The following is a 24541-nucleotide window of genomic DNA, read 5'->3' as shown; positions in this document are numbered from 1 at the left end:
AGCTTGATTGCTCTGGCTTTCGGAGACTCTTATTTTGTTAGCGCAGGCGCGATGGGGCGGCGCTTTTATTGTGAAGACAGGAACTGTGCGATCAGTCTTTAGGCTTAGGACTGGAAGTACGGTTGAAATAAAAAGTGTCTTTTTTCCTTTACACTTTTGATTGATTGGTTGATAGATTTAAACTTTTATTAGTAGATTGCACAGTTCAGTACATATTCCGTACAGTTGACCACTAAATGGTAACACCCCAATAAGTTTTTCCACATGTCGGGTTCTACGTGTGACGGTCATGTGACCACCTGGCTCTGTTTGATTGGTCCAACGTCACCAGTGACTGCATGTGATTGGTGAAACGCAAGCATGCGTAGTTCCTACTTTGAATGCGTGTCTGACAAAATCAAAACAAACAAAGCGTGCATTAACATATCGATTAAAAAAAAGTAGCGAGTAGCGACCTGATTGCAGATAAATGGAGCGGAGTAAAAGTAGCGTTTCTTCTCTATAAATATACTCAAGTAAAAGTAAAAGTATGTTGCATAAAAACTACTCTTAGAAGTACAATTTATCCCAAAAGTTACTCAAGTAGATGTAACGGAGTAAATGTAGCGCGTTACTACCCACCTCTTGTCCTGACCCGTCCCTCCAGGTGCCTTTTCTTTGAACTGTTTTGTGACCAAAGGCAGCGGCTGTTTACGACCCCCTTCCTTTAAAAAACAGCTGTTGCAATATAATCAGGGAAAGTCCAAATAAAAGAAGATGCGTGTAATCTTTCGTCAGAGCCTGGTGGGAGAATGTACAAGAGTACAGTCCAGACGTTTCTCCTCAATGGAGCTAAATTGAATTCTGTCTCTGTTTGATTCCTTGCTTCTTTGTCTTGTTGAATAGATGTCATCAGTGTTTGAACCTGACAGTTCGGAAGCCCTAAACAGAAGGAAATATACTATGCCGAGAGCATAGTCCACAGTTCCAAGACCAGGACGAAAACTACATCGTTCCTCCTGATTGTTTTCCAACGAGAGTAGAATAAGAACTAAAAAATAAAAATAATGGCGAGGTCAGCGTTTTAAGGACGGTTATACGCCGGTGGCGCGGCCATAAGTCATTTAAAGGGCGACGTGAATTAATGAAGGTGGAAGATGTAGACGTCAGGTCCCGGGGCGTCCCGGAGAGCAAAAACCGGGACTCTCCGCCTCTTACGCCAAAGTGGGGTCAACGACCTCTGAGTGCGCGTGGAAGTTTCTACGTGAGCGAACTTGCCAAGGTGGACTCGACTAATTAGCTTTTTTTCTTTTTTTATTCTTTTAAATGACTACATCATATCTAATACATGTTTGTTTCTATTATTGCGTGGTTTTCTTTTACCACAAAAAACTTGGGCTTTCTACTAACTAGCATCAGTTTTTTTTACACAATCCGCGTGCGCCATCTGGTGGACAAAATGCATGATTTTTCCATTTAGTCTCTCGCCCCACATTAAGAATTTTTTTTTTTTTTTTTAAAGGTTTATTTATAAATTTCAACAATTACAAACAGTAAGACAAACAACAATATACAACATTATAAAACATTATGAAAACAGTACAAAACAGCCCCAGGGGGTTGTAAGTTCAAAATAATAAAAAAAAGAATACAAACATATATATATAAATAATAAACAAAATGCAAAGCCGTATGCTTTTTCAGATTCATCAAACAACTTAAATTTGGAACACAGCATCATCGTTTTCACAGCTTTTTTGTTGTTAGAGGTAGAGAGCGTTTTAATGTAAAGTTCCAGATCTTTTTTAAAGGCACAAAAGATAGGACGGGTATTAAGAAACTTACATTTATGAATATAAAACTTAGCTAATAAAATAATGAGGTTGCAAAGGTAGAATTCCTTTTCACATTTTTTTTCATACAGTGTAAAACCAAAAATGCCCCTCATTAAGAAATATAGCAAGGCTTATTTGGACTTTGTCGTCATGCATGTAAAACAAGTCCATCCATTACGTCATCAGGCAAATATCGCAATTAGTGGGGACATAAAAAGAACACGCCAGAACAAATTATTAATGAGGTAATGTTATCATGACAAATATTAAAATATTCGTTTGTGCTGGGTTGTGTCGTAGAAATGTTCTAAAATATATAATTTAGCCAATAACGTCATCATTTGTCAAAATTCTCCTTTAACGTGTTGTGCTGCTGTGTTATTGTGTTAAAAAGTACATAAACAGACGCTGAAATTTTTCGGAATTGTATCCCATAAAAGTTTGTGCCACAACATTTAATTGTTTTATTAACGTCTTGTAGTTTTTTAAGTTATTGTGTTATTATTCATAATGAGCCCTTCCAACTATATTCAAATCTTCCCAAATTTGTCCTATTCATTTGTGCTGCAAAAAGTGTTTGTTTTTTTAAATAAATTAGTTTTTTAATGTTATGAACGTTGTATAGTTTTGAAGTTAATAACGTGTTATTTTTGTCAAAATTCTCTCTAAAGTTGTTTGTACTGCAAAAATGTCTAACCGTTACTGTTTTTATGTTATTAGCGTGTTATTATTCAAAACCAGCCCCATGACATAAAAACTTGTTTTTTTTTATATTTAATTGTTATTGGCATTCAGCATCAGACTTTCCTATCCATTAAATCATATTTGCATTCATAATACATCTATTTTCTGCCCTAAATGTCAAAACAATTTTGTTCATATCCCAACGATGCCACCGCCCCCCTCCCAAAAAACAGAAAATAATGCTAAAAAAAACAAAGTAATAATAATATTTACAAATAAATCTATATATATATATATATATATATATATATATATATATATATATATATATATATATATATATATATATATATATATATGTATATATATATATATATATATGTATATATATATATATATATATATATATGTATATATATATATATATATATATATATGTATATATATATATATATATATATATATATGTATATATATGTATATATATATATATATATATATATATATATATATATATATATATATATATATATGTATATATATGTATATATATATATATATATATATGTATATATATATATATATATATATGTATATATATATATATATATATATATATATATATATATATATGTATATATATATATATATATATATGTATATATATATATATATATATATATATAAAATTACACATAAAATAAAAAAACATAAACAGGAAATTTGAAAAAAAATATATATATATACATATATATATATATATAATCAAAATAATAATATTATTAATATAAAATAAAAGAATATAAACAGATAGGAAATAATATATATATATATATATGTATATTTCAAATTTCCTATCTGTTTATATTTTTTTTATTTATGTATAATTTTAGTGTATAATATATATATATATTTTTTTTTTTATTTTTTTATTTTTTTTATTTTATTGTTTCACATCTGTTAATTATTTTATTTTATTTTTATTAATATTGTATATATATATATATATATATATATATATATATATATATGTGTGTATTATACGTGTGTATATATATATGTATATATATATATATATATATATACGTGTATATATATATATATATATATATATGTATATATATATATATATACGTGTATATATATACACATATATATATATATATTTATATATATATATATATATATATGTATACATATGTATATATATATATATAAACATTTTTATACGTAGAAAAAAAATTGTATTGATTTATTTGTTAATATTATTATTACTTTGGTTTGTTTTGGGGCTTTTATCGCTGTTTTTCTCATATATATATATATATATATATATATCCATCCATCCATCCATTTTCTACCGCTTATTCCCTTTCGGGGTCGCGGGGGGCGTGTATATATATATTTATATATATATATATGGGGAGTACAAAACGTTTTTTAGCACAAACATTTAGTACAAAATAACAGGGGACGTTTGGGGTGATTTTGATATGGGAATGGAGGGGTGTTGTTTTGAATATTAACACAATAGTAACATAAAAACTAAAATTTTTAGACAAAAACATGTTAATAATAAGAAGTGGGAACACACCAAAACAAAACATAAATCCAATATATTGTGACTCGGTTTTACTCTAAACAATAAACTAAACGTTTTTAATTGATATCTATTGTACAGTAATAGTTTCCTCCAAGATGTAGTGAGGTCAAAACACCACATGATGGCAAGCGCGAGACATTGTTTACCTCGCCATGAGGGGGAACTTCCCATTTCAAAATAAAACCTTATAGAGTAGATTTTAGATTAGTTTATTTCAAAGGAGACAATGCAATTTCATAAAACACATGACCACACATGGTTTTTTAAAAAAAAATCCAAAATCAGCCAGAAGGCTAGTTTTCTTCTGTCGGCCTCATGATGTAAAAAAAAGGCAGTACAATTACAAAATAAAAAAAATAAAAAAATAAAAACACAATACATTTACAATATGGCAAAAAAGATACAACACAACATTTATCTTAGCATCAAAACTGGCTCATGTTTTAGTGCTGGCAGCTGTAGGCGTTGATTTGTATTTTATTTTATACTTTTTATTTACTTATTTTATTAAACTTTTTTAATCGTGCTCTGTTTGTGTTGTGTTGTGTTTGCTCGTTTTTCTTGTGTTATCTTTTTAACCTACCTATTGTACTGCACTTTGGCTACATCGGTGGTAAATATTAAATATGCTTTATAAATAAAGTTCATTTGATTTGATTTAATAAGCCACATTTTCAATTTTTTATGTGATAGGACGTCTTTTTTTTTCTTTTTTAAAATAGAACATTCTACATTTCAAGCATGTATAATTACTACTAGATAACTATCCTACTCCGCCGTTGTTCATAAACACGGGAAGGTGAAACTTCCGGTGGTTTTATTTGGAAACTCCACGCCGGATGTGATGCCGGCGCTGGATTAGACCTCAGTGCCCGGTGGCCGCCTCCAGAGTTCCAGACTGCCTGAGAGCCACCGGAGCATCCGCCGCACACTTGCCTCCTCGGCTCGGCAACCTTAACCCGCCACTGGAAGCAAACTCCACTCCGAGAAGCCGCAGGGATGCCGTCGAATAAAAACACCCAAGGTAAAATAAAAAGAACACCGCCTTTATTTTGTGTTTTTTTTTAGTTCTATTTGCAGCTAGCTTGACGCGTGTGTAGCCTCCATTCAAGCTAGTCCTCGTCCCTATTGATCTTTTGTCCTCTGTTTTAGGAGGGAAAACATTCGGACTTTTAAAGGAGCAACAAAGGCAGAAACTGGAGGAAATAAACAAGGTATGTGGTTTATTTTTATATATATTTTTTAATGGATGATGGTGGAGGGTGCACTTGACAATGGAACAATGCCCTAAAACAGCACCGATACTGTCTTGTCAATTCAGTCGTGTGGTGATATCGATCCCTTTATTATCGGCGGGAAGCTTCCGGAAGTTGGAGCGAGGCTCCACCGTCAATCAATCAATCAATCAATCAAAGTTGACTTGTATAGCCCTAAATCACAAGTGTCTCAAAGGACTGCACGAGCCGCAACCTGGCTCAAGTCCCACATCAGGGCAAGGAAAAACTCAAAACCAATGGGATGACAATGAGAAACCATCCATAGTGGATCTAGTTGATAGTGTGAGAGTCCAGTCCATAGTGGATTTAGGTATTAATGTGAGAGTCCAATCCATAGTGATCTAGTTAGTAGTGTGAGAGTCCAGTCCAAAGTGGACGTAGATGATATTGTGAGAGTCCCGTCCGTGGTGGATCTAGTTAATAGTGTGAGAGTCTAGTCCATAGTGGATCTAGTGTAATATTGTGAGAGTCCAGTCCATAGTGGATCTAGTTAATACGGTTAGATTCCAGTCCATAGTGGATCTAGTTAATAGTGTGAAAGTCTAGTCCATTGTGGATCTAGCATAATATTGTGAGAGTCCAGTCCATAGTGGACTAAGTTGATATTGTGAGAGTTCCGTCCGTAGTGAATCTAGTTAATAGTGTGGGAGTCCAGTCTATAGTGGATCTAGTTGATATTGTGAGAGTCCAGTCCATAGCGGATCTAGTTAATAGTGTGAGAGTTCAGTCCGTAGTGGATCTACTTAGTAGTGTGAGAGTCCAGTCCATAGTGGATTTGGTTAATGTTGTGAGAGTTCAGTCCATTGTGGATCTAGTTAATGGTGTGAGAGTCCAGTCCATAGTGGATCAAGTTAATAGTGTGAGAGTCCAGTCCATAGTGGATCAAGTTAATAGTGTGAGAGTCCAGTCCATAGTGGATCTAACATAATAGTGTGAGATTCCAGTCCTTAGTGGATCTAACATAATAGTGAGAGTCTAGTCCATAGTGGATCTAGTTGATATTGTGAGAGTCCAGTCCATAGTGGATCGAGTTAATACAGTGAGAGTCCAGTCCATAGTGGATCGAGTTAATAGTGTGAGAGTTCAGTCCATAGCAGATCTAGTTAATAGTGGGAGAGTTCAGTCCATAGTGGATCTACTTAATAGTGTGAGAGTCCAGTCCATAGTGGATCTACTTAATAGTGTGAGAGTCCAGACCACAGTGGATCTAGTTAATAGTGTGAGAGTCCAATCTGTAGTGGATCTAGTTGATAGTGTGATGGTCCAGTCCATAGTGGATCTAACGTAATGGTGTGAGAGTCCAGTCCATAGTGGATCTAACATAATAGTGTGAGAGTCCAGTCCATAGTGGATCTAACATAATAGTGTGAGAGTCCATTCCATAGTGGATCTAACATAATAGTGTGATATTCCAGTCCTTAGTGGGTCTAACATAATAGTGAGAGTCCAGTCCATAGTGGATCTAGTTGATATTGTGAGAGTCAATTCCATAGTGGATCTAGTTAATGTAGTGAGAGTCCAGTCCATAGTGGATCTAGCTAATAGTGTGAGAGTCCAGTCCGTAGTGCATCTAGTTAATAGTGTGAGAGTCCAGTCCATAGTGGATCTACTTAATAGTGTGAGAGTCCAGTCCATAGTGGATCTAGTTAATAGTGTGAGAGTTCAGTCCATAGCGGATCTAGTTAATAGTGTGAGAGTTCAGTCCGTAGTGGATCTTCTTAATAGTGTGAGAGTCCAGTCCTTAGTGGATCTACTTAATAGTGTGAGAGTCCAGACCATAGTGGATTTAGTTAATAGTTTGAGGGTCCAGTCCATAGTTGATTTAGTTAATAGTGTGAGAGTCCGATCTGTAGTGGATCTAGTTGATAATGTGATGGTCCAGTCCATAGTGGATCTAACATAATGGTATGAGAGTCCAGTCCATAGTGGATTTGGTTAATTTTGTGAAAGTTCAGTCCATTGTGGATCTAGTTAATGGTGTGAGAGTCCAGTCCATAGTGGATCTAGTTAATAGTGTGAGAGTCCAGTCCATAGTGGATCTAACATATTAGTGTGAGAGTCCAGTCCTTAGTGGATCTAACATAATAGTGAGAGTCCAGTCCATAGTGGATCTAGTTGATATTGTGAGAGTCCAGTCCATAGTGGATCTAGTTAATATAGTGAGAGTCCAGTCCATAGTGGATCGAGTTAATAGTGTGAGAGTTCAGTCCGTAGTGGATCTACTTAATAGTGTGAGAGTCCAGTCCATAGGGGATCTAGTTGATATTGTGACAGTCCAGTCCATATTGGATTTAGTTGATATTGTGAGGGTCCAGTCCATAGTGGATCAAGCATAATACTGTGAGAGTCCAGTCCATAGTGGATCTAATTAATAGTGTAAGAGGCCAGTCCATAGTGGATCTGGTTAAAAGTGTGAGAGTGTAGTCCGTAGTCCAGTCCATAGTGGATCTAGCATAATGTGAGAGTCCAGTCCATTGTGGGTCTAGCATAATAGTGTGAGAGTCCAGTCCATAATGGGTCTAGCATGATAGTGTGAGAGTCCAGTCCATACTGCATCTAATGTCAAAGTGTGAGAGTCCAGTCCATAGTGGAGCTAACATAATAGTGTGAGTGTCCAGTCCATAGTGGGGCCCGCAGGAGATCCTCTTGAGTGGAGACAAGTCAACAGTGCAGAGACGTCCCCAACTGATGCACGGTGGTCACCGAATCTGTGCCCCCCACCCTTCACCTCTCAGAGCAGAAAAGAGACGGCAGATAAACTGGTCGAAAACGGGTGTCTATTTAAAGGCTAGAGTATACAAATGAGTTTTAAGATGGGACTTAAATGCTTCTACTGAGGTAGCATCTCTAACTGTTACCAGAAGGGCATTACAGAGTACTGGAGCCCGGACAGACAGTCCGGCTCCACCTGCACAGAGGACATGTGAGAACAGGTGATGGAGCGTCTCAACGAGCTCTTTGTCCGCCAGCTGCCACGTCCGCTGTTATTTGGTGGCATGCATTTTGTCGCTCGGGACAGCGTTGAGCTGGTGAACAATCTCAGCTGACTTTGGGCGTGAGAGGTGGGCTACACCCTCATCTGCAGTACATGATTTCCTTTTCGGTGCCATTTTTGTTCAGCCCTTCTCAGTTTTTATAACTTACCGCCAACGATGAAATGATCCACTTTATTAGCTACGGCAGTAGCATGTAGCATATAGCAGTTAGCATTCCATGACCCACAATGCACTTCGGCCATGACCCTCCCCCGCCGAATTCTTATTGGCTGACGTGTGTGTGACGATTGCTGACATTTTCTTCGTCTCTTCCGCGAATGGGATAAATAACATAATTTGATATTTTACTATAATGTGTTAATAATTTCACACATAAGTCGCTCCTGAGTATAAGCCGTAGCATATAGCAGTTAGCATTCCATGACCCACAATGCACTTCGGCCATAACCCTCCCCCGCCGAATTCTTATTGGCTGATGTGTGTGTGACGATTGCTGACATTTTCTTCGTCTCTTCCGCGAATGGGATAAATAACATAATTTGATATTTTACTATAATGTGTTAATAATTTCACACATAAGTCGCTCCTGAGTATAAGACGTAGCATATAGCAGTTAGCATTCCATGACCCACAATGCACTTCGGCCATAACCCTCCCCCGCCGAATTCTTATTGGCTGATGTGTGTGTGACGATTGCTGACATTTTCTTCGTCTCTTCCGCGAATGGGATAAATAACATAATTTGATATTTTACTATAATGTGTTAATAATTTCACACATAAGTCGCTCCTGAGTATAAGCCGTAGCATGTAGCATATAGCAGTTAGCATTCCATGACCCACAATGCACTTCGGCCATGACCCTCCCCCGCCGAATTCTTATTGGCTGATGTGTGTGTGACGATTGCTGACATTTTCTTCGTCTCTTCCGCGAATGGGATAAATAACATAATTTGATATTTTACTATAACGTGTTAATAATTTCACACATAAGTCGCTCCTGAATATAAGCCGTAGCATATAGCAGTTAGCATTCCATGACCCACAATGCACTTCGGCCAAGACCCTCCCCCGCCGAATTCTTATTGGCTGATGTGTGTGTGATGATTGCTGACATTTTCTTCGTCTCTTCCGCGAATGGGATAAATAACATAATTTGATATTTTACTATAATGTGTTAATAATTTCACACATAAGTCGCTCCTGAGTATAAGCCGCACCCCCGGCTAAACTATGAAAAAAACTGCGACTTATAGTCCGAAAAATACGTTATCACGTGTGTGGATGTATTGTCGGGGAAGAGTGACGGAAGTGTAAGCTATTTGCGAATGTGTCATGAGCTGTGCGTCTGTAATCCCATGTACTTGTCTGTGCACTAATTTGGGTGTCCGTATCGTAATCTGTGTGTGCGTTTTAATGTCGACTTGCAGTACAGGCCGAAAGTTTGGACACACCTTCTCATTCAATGTGTTTTCTTTATTTTCATGACTATTTACCGTATTTTTCGGACTATAAGTCGCAGTTTTTTTTTCATAGTTTGATCGAGAGTGCGATTTATATTTAGGAGCGACATATGTGAAATTATTAACACATCACCATGAAAAATCAAATAATATTATTTAGCTCATTCACGTAAGAGACTAGACGTAAAAGATTTCATGGGTTTTATCGATTAGGAGTGACAGATCATTGTTTCCCACAGGTCAGGCATCTATTTGTGGTCGGGCGGCGGGAGAGATGGGGGGGTGGCAGAGGGGCTTGGGGGGGACAGGCGGCGGCGGCGATGACCAAGAAGAACACTTTATGTACATATTTATATACATATTTATATAATATTTACATATTTATATAGTATGTAACTACAAGCTCTATTCACAGACAGAGTCCCATTGCTTTTATGAGCAGTCGAGCTAGTCAAAAGCCGGGGGGAAAAAATATATATATATTTTTTTAAATTTTTATATTTTTAATTTTTTTTATTTGTGGCGGCCGTAATTCTTTCGTGTGGGGAAACCCTGCAGATTGTTTGGTAAACCTATAGCATGTTCTATATGTTATAGTTATTTGAATGACTCTTACCATAATAAGCGGTTTAGCTCGGTTGGTAGAGCGGCCGTGCCAGCAACTTGAGGGTTGCAGGTTCGATTCCCACCTCTGCCATCCCAGTCAATGCCGTTGTGTCCTTGGGCAAGACACTTTACCCACCTGCTCCCAGTGACACCCACACTGGTTTAAATGTAACTTAGATATTGGGTTTCACTATGTAAAGCGCTTTGAGTCACTAGAGAAAAGCGCTATGTAAATATAATTCACAAAATTCACAATATGTTATGTTAACATAGCAGGCACCTTTTCAGTTGGTTATTTATGCATCATATAACATACACTTATTCAGCCTGTTGTTCACTATTCTTTATTTATTTTAAATCACCTTTCAAATGTCTATTCTTGGTGTTGGGTTTTATCAAATACATTTCCCCCAAAAAATGCGACTTATACTCCAGTGCGACTTATATATGTTTTTTCCTTCTTTATAGGCCTACTGAAAGGAGATTTTCTTATTTAAACGGGGATAGCAGATCCATTCTATGTGTCATACTTGATCATTTCGCGATATTGCCATATTTTTGCTGAAAGGATTTTGTAGAGAACATCCACGATAAAGTTTGCAACTTTTGGTCGCTAATAAAAAAGCCTTGCCTGCAGACGATGTGCACGTGACGTCACGGGTTGTGGAGCTCCTCACATCCTCACATTGTTTACAATCATGGCCACAAGCAGCGAGAGCGATTCGGACCGAGAAAGCGACGATTTCCCCATTAATTTGAGCGAGGATGAAAGATTTGTGGATGAGGATAGTGAGAGTGAAGGACTAGAAAAAAAAAAAGAAAGGGCAGTGGGAGTGATTCAGATGTTATTAGACACATTTACTAGGACAATTCTGGAAAATCCCTTATCTGCTTATTGTGTTACTAGTGTTGTGGTGAGATTATACTGTCGCACCTGAAAGTCGGAGTGGTGTGGCCACGAGTGTGGGGACCGCCAGTGTCTCTGAGGGGAAGATACGTTTCTCGACGAGGCAAAGCTTTTATTCCCCTTCTCCACGGTGGAAACATTCCGCGTTCGGGGGCGGCCGGTCGGAGGAAGCAAGACAGGTGCACGATGAAGGACGCAAGCTCCGCCCACTGTAAGAGCTGACTTATTACCACAATTTTCTCACCGAAACCTATCGGTTGACATGTGGTCGGGAACCATGATCGCTTGACCGCTCTGCTCCATAGTAAAGCTCCAATTTCGGGAATGTAAACAAGAAAACTGACTTTTTAACCACAATTTTCTCACCGGAACCTGCTGGTTGACATGTGGTCGGGATCCATGTCCGCTTGATCCATAGGAAAGTTTCACCTCCAGGAATTTTAAACAAGGAATCACCGTGTCTTTGTGTGGCTAAAGCTACCCAACTCCATCTTTCTACTGTGACTTCTCCAATATTAATTGAACAAATTGCAAAGGATTCAGCAACACAGATGTCCAAAACACTGTATAATTATGCCGTTAAAGCAGACGACTTTTAGCTGTGTGTGTGCGCAGCGCTCATACTTCCTAAAAACTTGTGACATCTTGTGTACACGTCATCATTACACGACGTTTCGAAGACGAAACTCCCGGGAAATTTAAAATTATAATTTAGTAAACTAAAAAGGCCTTATTGGCATGTGTTGCAATGTTAATATTTCATTATTGATATATAAACTATCAGACTGCGTGGTGGGTAGTAGTGGGTTTCAGTAGGCCTTTAATATGCACTTTTGGCAGGTGCGACTTATACTCTGAAAAATACTATATATATATATATATATATATATATATATATATATATATATATATATATATATATATATATATGTATATGTATATGTATATGTATAGGGCTTCACGGTGGCAGAGGGGTTAGTGCGTCTGCCTCACAATACGAAGGTCCTGCAGTCCTGGGTTCAAATCCAAGCTCGGGATCTTTCTGTGTGGAGTTTGCATGTTCTCCCCGTGAATGCGTGGGTTCCCTCCGGGTACTCCGGCTTCCTCCCACTTCCAAAGACATGCACCTGGGGATAGGTTGATTGGCAACACTAAATTGGCCCTAGTGTGCGAATGTGAGTGTGAATGTTGTCTGTCTATCTGTGTTGGCCCTGCGATGAGGTGGCGACTTGTCCAGGGTGTACCCCGCCTTCCGCCCGATTGTAGCTGAGATAGGCGCCAGCGCTCCCCGCAACCCCGAAAGGGAATAAGCGGTAGAAAATGGATGGATGGATATATATATATATATATATGTAATATATATCCATCCATTTAGAAAATGGATGGATGGATATATATATATATATATATATCCATCCATTTTCTACATATGTATATATATATATAGATATGGGACGGCGTGGCGCAGAGGGGAGAGTGGCCGTGCGCAACCCGAGGGTCACTGGTTCAAATCCCACCTAGAACCAACTTCGTCACTTCCGTTGTGTCCCGAGCAAGACACTTCACCCTTGCTCCTGATGGGTGCTGGTTGGCGCCTTGCATGGCAGCTCCCTCCATCAGTGTGTGAATGTGTGTGTGAATGGGTAAATGTGGAAGTAGTGTCAAAGCGCTTTGAGTACCTTGAAGGTAGAAAAGCGCTATACAAGTACAACCCATTTATCATTTATATATAATATATAGAGTTAATATCCCACTTTCTTTATTTTAATGAACATTCTGGGTTCCACATTGAGTATAGGGACGACGTGGCGCAGTGGGAGGGTGACCGTGCGTAACCTGAGGGTCCCTGGTTCAATCCCTACCTAGTACAAACCTTGCCACGTCCGTCGTGTCCTGAGCAAGACACTTCACCCTTGCTCCTGATGGTTTGCTGATCAGCGCCTTGCATGGCAGCTCCCTCCATCAGTGTGTGAATGTGTGTGTGAGTGGGTAAATGTGGAAGTAGTGTCAAAGCGCTTTGAGTACCTTGAAGGTAGAAAAGCGCTATACAATTACAACCCATTTATAAAACTGTAATTTCCATTCCGTTTTTTTTTTTCTTGAGGTGATGTATCATAACTTTTTTAGAATTCGATCGGACATTGTGACTTTTGGTATTAATGTTCCTGGAGGAAAAAAGGGACCCTCACACACATACGGATTTTTACATTTAAATCTGTACATATCATTTTCATTCATTCACACATACACCTTGGCCCCCCCCCCCCCCCCCCCCCCCAAACAATTATTTTCTCTCAATGTGTTGACAGTGACAGTTCATAATAAATAGGTTAGTGTTTTTCATGCCGACTATTGTTCTGTGTTGGAGTAATTGGTCAAGCCTTTTCTAACATTCCAAACTACAACATAAAAGTATTTATGATCCGTGCCGATACCTTATCAGTATTTACACAAGCCTCCAAGATTGGTATTGTGTTGGAAAATGGGCAAAAGAGTATTATGAGAACATTGGAAGTTGCTTTAAAGCAGAACAGTATCATGTGTAGTCTACCAGTAAGGAGCATAATAAAAACATTAATTGATTTAAACCCTATTTATTTGTGCCCATTATCAAACCCCCCACTGTGAGGACGTGGAAAGCAGGTCGAGGCCAGATAGTGCATTCCTCTGCAGCCTTTTTCAAATCAACGTGCTCATCATCATCACCATCATGAATGAAGCCGAGCGCTCTAAGCCGCTCACTCTAATAATAGTCGCCTAAATCCATACGCTGCTTCCACTCCGTGACACAATATTAACATGTCCACCCAGGACAACATGGGCATTCTTCTCTATAATAATAATAATAACAATAGTAATGATAGTAGATGTTATTTGTATCGTTCTTTAGACACAAACAACCTCAAAGTGCTCCAGAACTAAAACATCACAAAGGCATTCAAAGGAGACAGGTGTCTCTGTCCTTGTTGCACACCGGACGAGGCACACCTGAAGCATTATGACGAGATACAATAAAAAAATCCACCTCTGCAATAACAGGAATGCTGTTTTGAATGACACTGTCATAAAAAATGTAATAATGTAACTAAAAGGTTGTAAATCACATCTAGTATAGCGTATTTCCTTGAATAGCCGCCGGCATGTAATATGCGCCTGCCTTGAACTACTGCCGGTCAAACTCGCTCCCCAAATTTCAGTGTTGTTGTGACAACTTTCATTCACACCCAGTCCCATCATAATGTGCTTATGGGAGAGTGTGAAGGGTCATTGCAACCACGTAGACGCATTTGAGGTGCGGCATTTATTGATTATAATTTTGGGGCACAGTCTATTTTTTTTATTTATTTATTTATTTTTGTCCTGTCCAGCTCCTCAGGCAAATCATATAGTTGATGTAGATGCCCATATCGGCTGTTCAGATTTACTTTACAGAAGAGAAGTGTAGGATACCTCTCTTGTTGCCTTATTTGTATTTGACTTTATTAAATGCATTTATATTATCATTTGGTGCAGGAGGGGATAGAATGAGGAAAAAAAGGAAGAGAGAGGGGGGAATTGTGGGGTCACGAGAGGGATAAGACAGAGAGAGACAACATCAGCAAAGAGGATGTGTACAAATGTGATGGTAAAAGTGATAGCAAAGAAGCAGTTTGTGGAATAAATGATAATACAGAAATGAAAATGAGCATTATTACACTACATATGGAGCATTAAAAATACCAAAAGAAATAGCGCTATTGATAATGAACAATACCAATAATTGACCTCCATAATCAACAATGCAGTTGTTCAAATGCAACAATAAATATATGTAATGATAACAAGAGATACAAAAGAATGCAGAAAAATGGAGGAGAGGAAAGAGAAGCAACCTATATTAACCTTGTAGATTGTTATAGTAACAATTGGTTAAGCTTTGTCAGTGTGCCATGTGTTACCCAGTTTCCCCTCGGGCAACAACGTTAATATATGTTTGATGAAACGTCATTATGTTCATGAGTGTACGTATGTATATGTATGTGTATATGTATGTTTGTACAGTAAATGTATATGTACAGTATGTGTATATGTATGTTTGTACATTGAATGTACTGTATATGTACAGTGTGTGTATATGTATGTTTGTACAGTGTGTGTATATGTATGTTTGTACAGGGAATGTATATGTACAGTATGTGTATATGTATGTTTGTACAGTGAATGTATGTGTATATGTATGTCTTACAGTGAATGTATATGTACAGTATGTGTATATGTATGTTTGTACAGTGAATGTATATGTACATGTATGCGTATATGTATGTTTGTACAGTGAATGTATATGTATGTTTGTCCAGTGAATGTATATGTACATGTATGCGTATATGTATGTTTGTACAGTGAATGTATATGTACATGTATGCGTATATGTATGTTTGTACAGTGAATGTAAATGTATGTGTATATGTATGTTTGTACAGGGAATGTATATGTACATGTATGTTTGTACAGTGAATGTATGTGTATATGTATGTTTTACAGTGAATGTATACGTACAGTATGTGTATATGTATGTTTGTACAGTGAAAGTACATGTATATGTATGTATATATTTGTTTGTCCAGTGAATGTATATGTACATGTATGTGTATATGTATGTTTGTACAGTGAATGTATATGTACAGTATGTGTATATGTATGTTTGTACAGGGAATGTATATGTACATGTATGTGTATATGTATGTTTGTCCAGTGAATGTATGTGTATATGTATGTTTTACAGTGAATGTGTATGTACAGTATGTGTATATGTATGTTTGTACAGTGAATGTATGTGTAAATGTATGTATATATTTGTTTGTCCAGTGAATGTATATGTACATGTGTGTACATGTATGTTTGTACAGTGAATGTATGTGTATATGTATGTTTGTACAGGGAATGTATATGTACATGTGTGTATATGTATGTTTGTACAGTGAATGTGCGTGTGGATGTATGAACTTTAAGTATGTAGGTATGTACTGTACTTGTGTATGTATGTGGGAGCGTAGGTATGTATGTATGTATGTATGTATGTATGAATAACGGTGTGTATGTGAGTATATGTGTATTTGTATGTACAATATATTTGACTCCCAGTGTGTGTGTGTGAGCGTTGTCTATTTAGAGAACACAACAATATTGTTCCCTTTAGTTTGACCTGCTTTTGCAGTTGGTTTCCCAATGTGATGATAACCACAGAGCCATGATGACCTATAAAAGGATCCCTGTTCAAATGCGTTGCGTATGGATCGGAGCTCGTGACTCGTCCCGCTAAATTAAACACGGCGACAGCAGACTTGCAGAGGTCAAACGGGAATGTGACGCTTTTCTGCGCCACGCCGACTCCCACATGGCGGATCGCTTCATTATAATTTCATCAGTGTGGATCCCTTCTGGCCCTTCTTTCCCCCTGATTTCCTTCACACCCTCTGGAGGTGTCCTACTTTATTTTCCACGCACACTACCCGGCGTGCGAGATTTGACAATCATCCGGCGTCACTGCTGTGACTCACTGTGTGTTTTTTTTGTTTGTGCGTTTTTTTTGGTTTTTGTTACCCTTTTGGACGTTAACCCTTTCAATTTGCCTCCCCCTCCAGGAATTCCTGGAAGACCAGAAGTACAGGGATGAAGATGACCTCGCTGATAAATTGGAGGGCTTCAAAAGTGAGAAAACGCAGCCATTGAACATGATGGAATGTGCTTGTTTTCTCTTTTAATTGACACACACACACAGGTTATCATTTGGAATAGGGACTAAGTTTTTGATCGTGACTTGTGGGGACCACCCTTTCTACAGGTTGTGGAGGCGTAAAAAAAAATGAAGTAAAATGGCCACAGCCCAGTTAGCTCACACATGTCTTTAAATCTCTGGATTGATGAAGTAATGTGCTGTTCAGACTTACTGGGGACCCTGGGGAAAAAGTTAATATGGTTCATGGGGACCAAACTTAAATAATTTTGCATAATTCATACAAATTTGTATGTGACTACTGAGGACAATTTAAAATATAAAATGAAATAAAAACAGAGAGTGCGGTACCAACTACAGACCGATGAGGTGGCTGCTGTGCAAAGGCCCCACACTCAAACTAAATGGTAAATGGTAAATGGGTTGTACTTGTATAGCGCTTTTCTACCCCTAACCAGTCAACATGTTTTTTGGCCCAAAGCTTAAAAATCACGTCAGAATGGATCTGACTATCATTTAAAAAGGTTTCCTTCAGAATAGATCTGAATATCATTTAGAAAGGTTTCCCTTTAGGGGACCTGTTTTTTGGTCCCCATACCGTCAGAAATCCCCTAAAGGTGACTGTGTAAACAGAGCGATGTCCCCATTAAGTCAGCATTGCCAGAACACACACACACACACACATGCAGATTATCATTCAGAATGGGGACCAAGTTTTTGATGGTGACTTGTGGGGAGCATTCTTTCTACAGGTTGTGGAGGCGTAAAAAAAAATGAAGTAAAATGGCCACTGCCCAGTTAGCTCACACACGTCTTTAAATCTCTGGATTGATGAAGTAATGTGCTGTTCAGACTTACTGGGGACCCTGGGGAAAAAGTTAATATGGTTCATGGGGACCAAACTTAAATAATTTTGCATAATTCATACAAATTTGTATGTGACTACTGAGGACCATTTAAATATAAAATAAAAAAAACAGCGAGTGCAGTACCAACTACAGACCGATGGGGGGGCTGCTGTGCAAAGGCCCTACACTCAAACTAAATGATAAATGGGTTGTACTTGTATAGCGCTTTTCTACCCCTAACCAGTCAACATGTTTTATGGGCCAAAGCTTAAAAATCACGTCAAAATGGATCTGACTATCATTTAAAAGGTTTCCCTCAGAATAGATCTGAATATCATTTAAAAAGGTTTCCCTTTAGGGGACCTGTTTTTTGGTCCCCATACCGTCAGAAATCCCCTAAAGGTGACTGTGTAAACAGAGCGATGTCCCCATTAAGTCAGCATTGCCAGAACACACACAGACACACACACACATACAGATTATCATTCAGAATGGGGATCGAGTTTTTGATCATGACTTGTGGGGACCACCCTTTCTACAGGTTGTGGAGGTGTAAAAAAAAATGAGGTAAAAGGGCCCCTGCCCAGTTAGCTCACACACGTCTTTAAATCTCTGGATTGATGAAGTAATGTGCTGTTCAGTCTTTCTGGGGACCCTAGGGAAAAAAAGAGTTAATTTGGGTTAATACCAAACTTAAATCATTTTACATAATTCATACACATTTGTACGTGACTACAGAGGACCATTTAAAAAAATAAAATTAAAAAAAAACAGCGAGTGCAGTACCAGCTACAGCCCCATGAGGGGGGTGCTGTGCAAATGCCCCACACTCAAACTAACCATTTAACATGTTTTATGGGCCAAAGGTTAAAAATCACTTCAGAATGGATCTGACTATCATTTAGAAAGATTTCCCTTAGGGTGACCTGTTTTTTGGTACCCATACCGTCAGAAGTCCCCGAAAGGTGACTGTGTAAATAGAGCTATGTCCTCATTAAGTCAGCATCGCCAGAACACACACACACACACATTCTTGTATTTTCTACAATCTTGAGACCTCCGAACAATGCCTACCTCTTTAGGACCCCCCTTTCTAGATATATTAATAATGTATACTAACTAGTGTTGTCCCGAAACCAAAATTATTTTTGATACTTTTCGGTACTTTTCTAAATAAAGGGTACCCAAAAAATTGCATTTTGGGCTTTATTTTAACAAAAAATCTTAGGGTACAATAGACATACGTTTCTTATTGCAAGTTTGTCCTTGAATAAAATAGTAAACATACAAGACAACTTTTCTTTTATTAGTAAGTAAGCAAACAAATAATTTAGCTGCTCACGTTTGCAGTATTGTCATTTATCATTCTATTATTTTGTCAAAATTATTAAAAACAAGTGGTAGAAAATGAATTATTAATCTACTTGTTCATTTACTGTTGATATCTGCTTACTTTCTCTTTTAACATATTCTTTATACATTTCTGTTAAAATGTAATAATCACTCATTAGTTTTGGATGATACCACAAATTTGGGTATCAATCCGATACCAAGTCGTTACAGGATCATACATTGGTCATAATCAAAGTCCTCATGTGTCCAGGGACATATTTCCCGAGTTTATAAACATAATATACATTTTTTTTTAAACGAAAGAAGATGTTGTGATGCTAAAAAATATCAACGTAATCATAGTAGTATCGACAAGGGTGGCGGCGGACCGGTACTTTTCAGAGGCCGTGTAGTACCGAATATGATTTATTAGTATCGCGGTAAAACCCTAATACAAACTATGCAAATATTAAAAAGGTATGCTTTTAGTTTTTTTAGTTTTTTGGTTGATTTTTTTGTTTGTAATTGGTTTTAATCTTCATTATTTACTTGATGTTATTACAGTATGTCTCTAAATAAATATTTAATTAGTTTTTTGTAATAAATTTTGGCCATAGGTGGCGCATTTCAATTTCTTACACACACTTGTTATTTCATATGTTGACCAGAGGGGGGGGGCACTTTTAAAACCGACACACAGTCAATTTGAAAAAATTACTCCTTTAGGGACCACCCTTATTTTGATGGATTTCACCACCAAATGAGACATTCTCTATTAGTGTTTTTCAGCATTTTTCTGAGCCAAGTGACATTTTGTGCGTTCAAAAAATCCGGAGGCACACCACCAGCAGAAATCATAAACTCAGTTGACAGTAAAAAGTCGTCGTCGCAATTGTTGGATATGACTTTAAACCATAACCAAGCATCCATCACTCTAGCTCTTGTCTCAAAGTCACCACCTGTCACTTCACGCCATGACTTATTTGGAGTTTTTTGCTGTTTTCCTGTGTGTAGTGTTTTAGTTCTTGTCTTGCGCTCCTATTTTGGTGGCTTTTTCTCTTTTTTTTTGTATTTTCCTGTAGCAGTTTCATGTCTTGTATTCCCCGCATCTGCTTTGTTTTAGCAATCAAGAATATTTCAGTGGTTTTTATCCTTCTTTATGGGCACATTGTTGATTGTCAGGTCATGTTCGGATTGTACATTGTTCACGCCGTCTTTGCTTCACAGTAAGTTGTTGCTGTCGTCCAGCATTCTGTTTTTGTTTACTTTGTAGCCAGTTCAGTTTTTCAAACCCTTTTTCCATATGAGTTGGGAAATTGTATTAGATGTGAATATAAACAGAATACAATGATTTGCAAATCCTTTTCAACCTATATTCAGTTGAATGCACTACAAAGACAACATATTTGATGTTCAAACTCCTAAACTTTATTTTATTTCTTTTAAATAATTAACTTAGAATTTCATGGCTGCAACACGTGCCAAAGTAGTTGGGAAAGGCATGTTCACCACTGTGTTACATCACCTTTTCTTTTAACAACACTCAATAAACGTTTAGGAACTGAGGAAACTAATTGTTGAAGCTTTGAAAGTGGAATTCTATCCCATTCTTGTTTTATTTAGAGCTTCAGTCGTTCAACAGTCCGGGGTCTCCGCTGTCGTATTTTACGCTTCATAATGTGCCACACATTTTCGATGGGAGACAGTTCTGGACAGCAGGCGGGCCCGGAAAGTACCCGCACTCTTTTTTTTTTTTTTTTACGAAGCCACGTTGTTGTAACACGTGCTGAATGTGGCTTGGCATTGTCTTGCTGAAATAAGCAGGGGCGTCCATGAAAAAGACGGCGCTTAGAGGGCAGCATATGTTGTTCCAAAACCTGTATGTACCTTTCGGCATTAATGGTGCCTTCAAAGATGTGGAAGTTACCCATGCTTTGGGCACTAATGCACCCCCATACCATCACATATGCTGGCTTTTGAACTTTGCGTCGATAACAGTCTGGATGGTTCGCTTCCCCTTTGGTCCGGATGACACAATGTCGAATATTTCCAAAAACAATTTGAAATGTGGACTCGTCAGACCACAGAACACTTTTCCACTTTGCATCAGTCCATCTTAGATGATCTCAAGCCCAGAGAAGCGGGCGGCGTTTCTGGATGTTGTTGATAAATGGCTTTCGCTTTGCATAGTAGAGCTTTAACTTGCACTTACAGATGTAGCGACAAACTGTATTTAGTGACATTGGTTTTCTGAAGTGTTTCTGAGCCCATGTGATGATATCCTTTAGAGATTGATGTCGGTTTTTGATAAAGTGCCGTCCGAGGGATTGAAGGTCACGGTCATTCAATGTTGGTTTCAGGCCATGCCGCTTACGTGGAGTGATTTCTCCAGATTCTCTGAACCTTTTGATGATATTATGGACCGTAGATGTTGAAATCCCTAAATTTCTTGCAATTGCACTTCGAGAAACGTTGTTCTTACACTGTTTGATTATTTGCTCATGCATTTGTGGACAAAGGGGTGTACCTCGCCCCATCCTTTCTTGTGGAAGACTGAGCATTTTTTTGGGAAGCTGTTTTTATACCCAGTCATGGCACCCACCTGTTCCCAATTAGCCTGCAAACACGTGACAAAAAAGTTGGGAAAGGTGGCATTAAATATTGATAAAGTTGAAGAATGCTCATCAAACACTTATTTGGAACATCCCACAGGTTTGCAGGCTAATTGGGAACAGGTGGGTGCCATGACCCATCCATCCATCCATCCATTTCTACCGCTTATTCCTTTTTGGGGTCGCGGGGGGCGCTGGCGCCTATCTCAGCTACAATCGGGCGGAAGGCGGGGTACACCCTGGACAAGTCGCCACCCCATCGCAGGGGATAGGTTGATTGGCAACACTAAATTGGCCCTAGTGTGTGAATGTGAGTGTGAATGTTGTCTGTCTATCTGTGTTGGCCCTGCGATGGGGTGGCGACTTGTCCAGGGTGTACCCCGCCTTCCGCCCGATTCTAGCTGAGATAGGCGCCAGCGCCCCCCGCGACCCCAAAAGGGAATAAGCGGTAGAAAATGGATGGATGGATGGATGGATCATGGCACCCACCTGTTCCCAATTAGCCTGCACACCTGTAGGATGTTCCAAATAAGTGTTTGATGAGCATTCTTCAACTTTATCAGTATTTATTGCCACCTTTCCCAACTTCTTTGTCACGTGTTGCTGGCTTCAAATTCTAAAGTTAATGATTATTTGCAAACAAAAAAAAAAATGTTAATCAGTTTGAACATCAAATATGTTGTCTTTGTAGCATATTCAACTGAATATGGGTTGAAAATGATTTGCAAATCATTGTATTCTGTTTATATTTACATCTAACACAATTTCCCAACTCATGTGGAAACGGGGTATGTAGTTTCGTTCTGCATAGCCTTCCCTAAGCCAATGCGTTTTCTTAAGGGCACTCACCTTTGGTTTATTTTTGGTTTAAGAATATGACACCTTTTTACCTGCATTTACAAAGAAATTAGCTACCGGCTGCCACCTACTGATATGGAAGAATATTACGCGGTTACCCTGCCGAGCTCAAGACAGCACCGACACTCGACAACAACACATCATTTGTAGACTATAATTACTGGTTTGCAAAACATGTTTTTAACCCAAATATGTCACTTTAGATAATCTCCCACGGCACACCAGACTGCATCTCACAGCGGACTAGTGTGCTACGGCACTATTAGATGCAATGGTTTTCCATATTGGGACAATGATTTATGTCCTAATTTGTTCACCGGTCCTCATGTGGAAGCTACTTTTCCTTGTTGATGTCTCAAGAAGAGTAGAAATATGAAAACACGCTCACACAGTTTCAGTCTTAAGCATTGTGTTTTCCCTCTGTGTGGAAGTTTTCGGGGCCTAGTCCGGCATGGGAGGAATGCAGCAGGGCGTTTTTTTTTTAACCGCCTGTTGTTTGCAGAACTTTGGCGGTACAATGACCTAATTGTGGTAATAAGCATACCGGTGCATTATTTCAGCCGTGAGTTCACGCACATTGATTCGTTTCTCACTTGCTGCACATTTTAGGATGAGACAGACCCGGAGTTTGTTTTTGTTTGTTTTTTTTGATTGATTGATTGATTGAAACTTTTATTAGTAGGTTGTACAGTGTGCAGCGAGTGTTCCTTGTCTTCCGCTAGAATGCAGCTGAGAGGGACAAGCGGTAGAAAATGGATGGATGGATGGATAGATATTGTAAAACTTACAAATGTTGCTGGGAGTGATAAATGACGAATCCGTACGAGTAGAACGCTATGGACGGCTCGAATAGTGGTTCTCAACCTTTTTTAAGCAATTAGCTACCTTTTTAATTCAAGTACCCCCTAATCGAGGCAAAGAATTTTTGGTTAAAAAAAAAAGAGATAAAGAAGTAAAATAAAGCACTATGTCATCAGTTTCCGATTTATTACATTGTATAACAGTGCAAAATATTGCTGACTTGTGATCTTTCTTGAACTATTTGGAAAAAAAGATATCAAAATAACTAAAAACTTAAAAATAAACAAGTGATTCAATTATAAATAAAGATTTCTACACATAGAAGTAATCAACTTAAAGTGCCCTCTTTGGGGATTGTAATAGAGATCCATCTGGATTCATGAACTTTATCCTAAACTTTTCTTCACAAAAAAAGAAATCCTTAAAGGGGAACATTATCACAATTTCAAAAGGGTTAAAAACAATAAAAATCAGTTCCCAATGGCTTGTTGTATTTTTTGAAGTTTTTAAAAAAAAATTACCGGTCTCAGAATATCCCTAAATAAAGCTTTAAGTGCGTTATTTTTGCTATCTTCGAAACCACTGGCCATTTCCCTGTGACGTCATACAGTGCTGCCAATGTAAACAAACAATGGGAATACCACAGCAAGATATAGTGACATTAGCTCGGATTCAAACTCAGATTTCAGCGGCTTAAGCGATTCAACAGATTACGCATGTATTGAAACAGATGGTTGGAGTATGAAAGTATTGAAGAAGAAACTGAAGCTATTGAGCGAATAGCTATTGACGCTATTCATAGCCATAGCATGGCCGAATAGCTGCGTTAGCATCGCCGGTAAAATGTGCGGACCAAAAGATCAGGACTTTCGCATCTTTTGACACTGGAGCAACTTAAATCCGTCGATTGGTAAGTGTTTTTTTCGCATTAAATGTGGGTGGAAGGACACCTAATATAGTTGCAAATGCATCTGCAGGTTATCCATACATCTCTGTTCCATGTCTGCTTTAGCACCGCCGGTAAATAG

At 38.1% G+C, this 24541-nt stretch overlaps 1 protein-coding gene across 1 annotated transcript in view; it reads left to right on the top strand.

Annotated features, from left to right (window-relative positions):
- Nucleotides 1-4948: 4948 nt before the first annotated feature.
- LOC133557507 (allograft inflammatory factor 1-like) overlaps nucleotides 4949-24541 on the top strand; it is a 55966-nt gene continuing 36373 nt past the window's right edge. The window contains exons 1-3 of the mRNA XM_061907986.1: nucleotides 4949-5125; nucleotides 5254-5315; nucleotides 16971-17037. Coding sequence (XP_061763970.1) covers nucleotides 5101-5125; nucleotides 5254-5315; nucleotides 16971-17037 — 154 coding nt within the window. The 5' untranslated portion in view covers nucleotides 4949-5100. The remainder of the gene's footprint in view (nucleotides 5126-5253; nucleotides 5316-16970; nucleotides 17038-24541) is intronic.

The sequence above is a fragment of the Nerophis ophidion genome, linkage group LG08 (assembly GCF_033978795.1).
Source record: "Nerophis ophidion isolate RoL-2023_Sa linkage group LG08, RoL_Noph_v1.0, whole genome shotgun sequence".
Taxonomy (NCBI): domain Eukaryota; kingdom Metazoa; phylum Chordata; class Actinopteri; order Syngnathiformes; family Syngnathidae; genus Nerophis; species Nerophis ophidion.
Note: the sequence above shows the minus strand (reverse complement) of the source record. Positions and strands in the feature narration are given on the sequence as shown.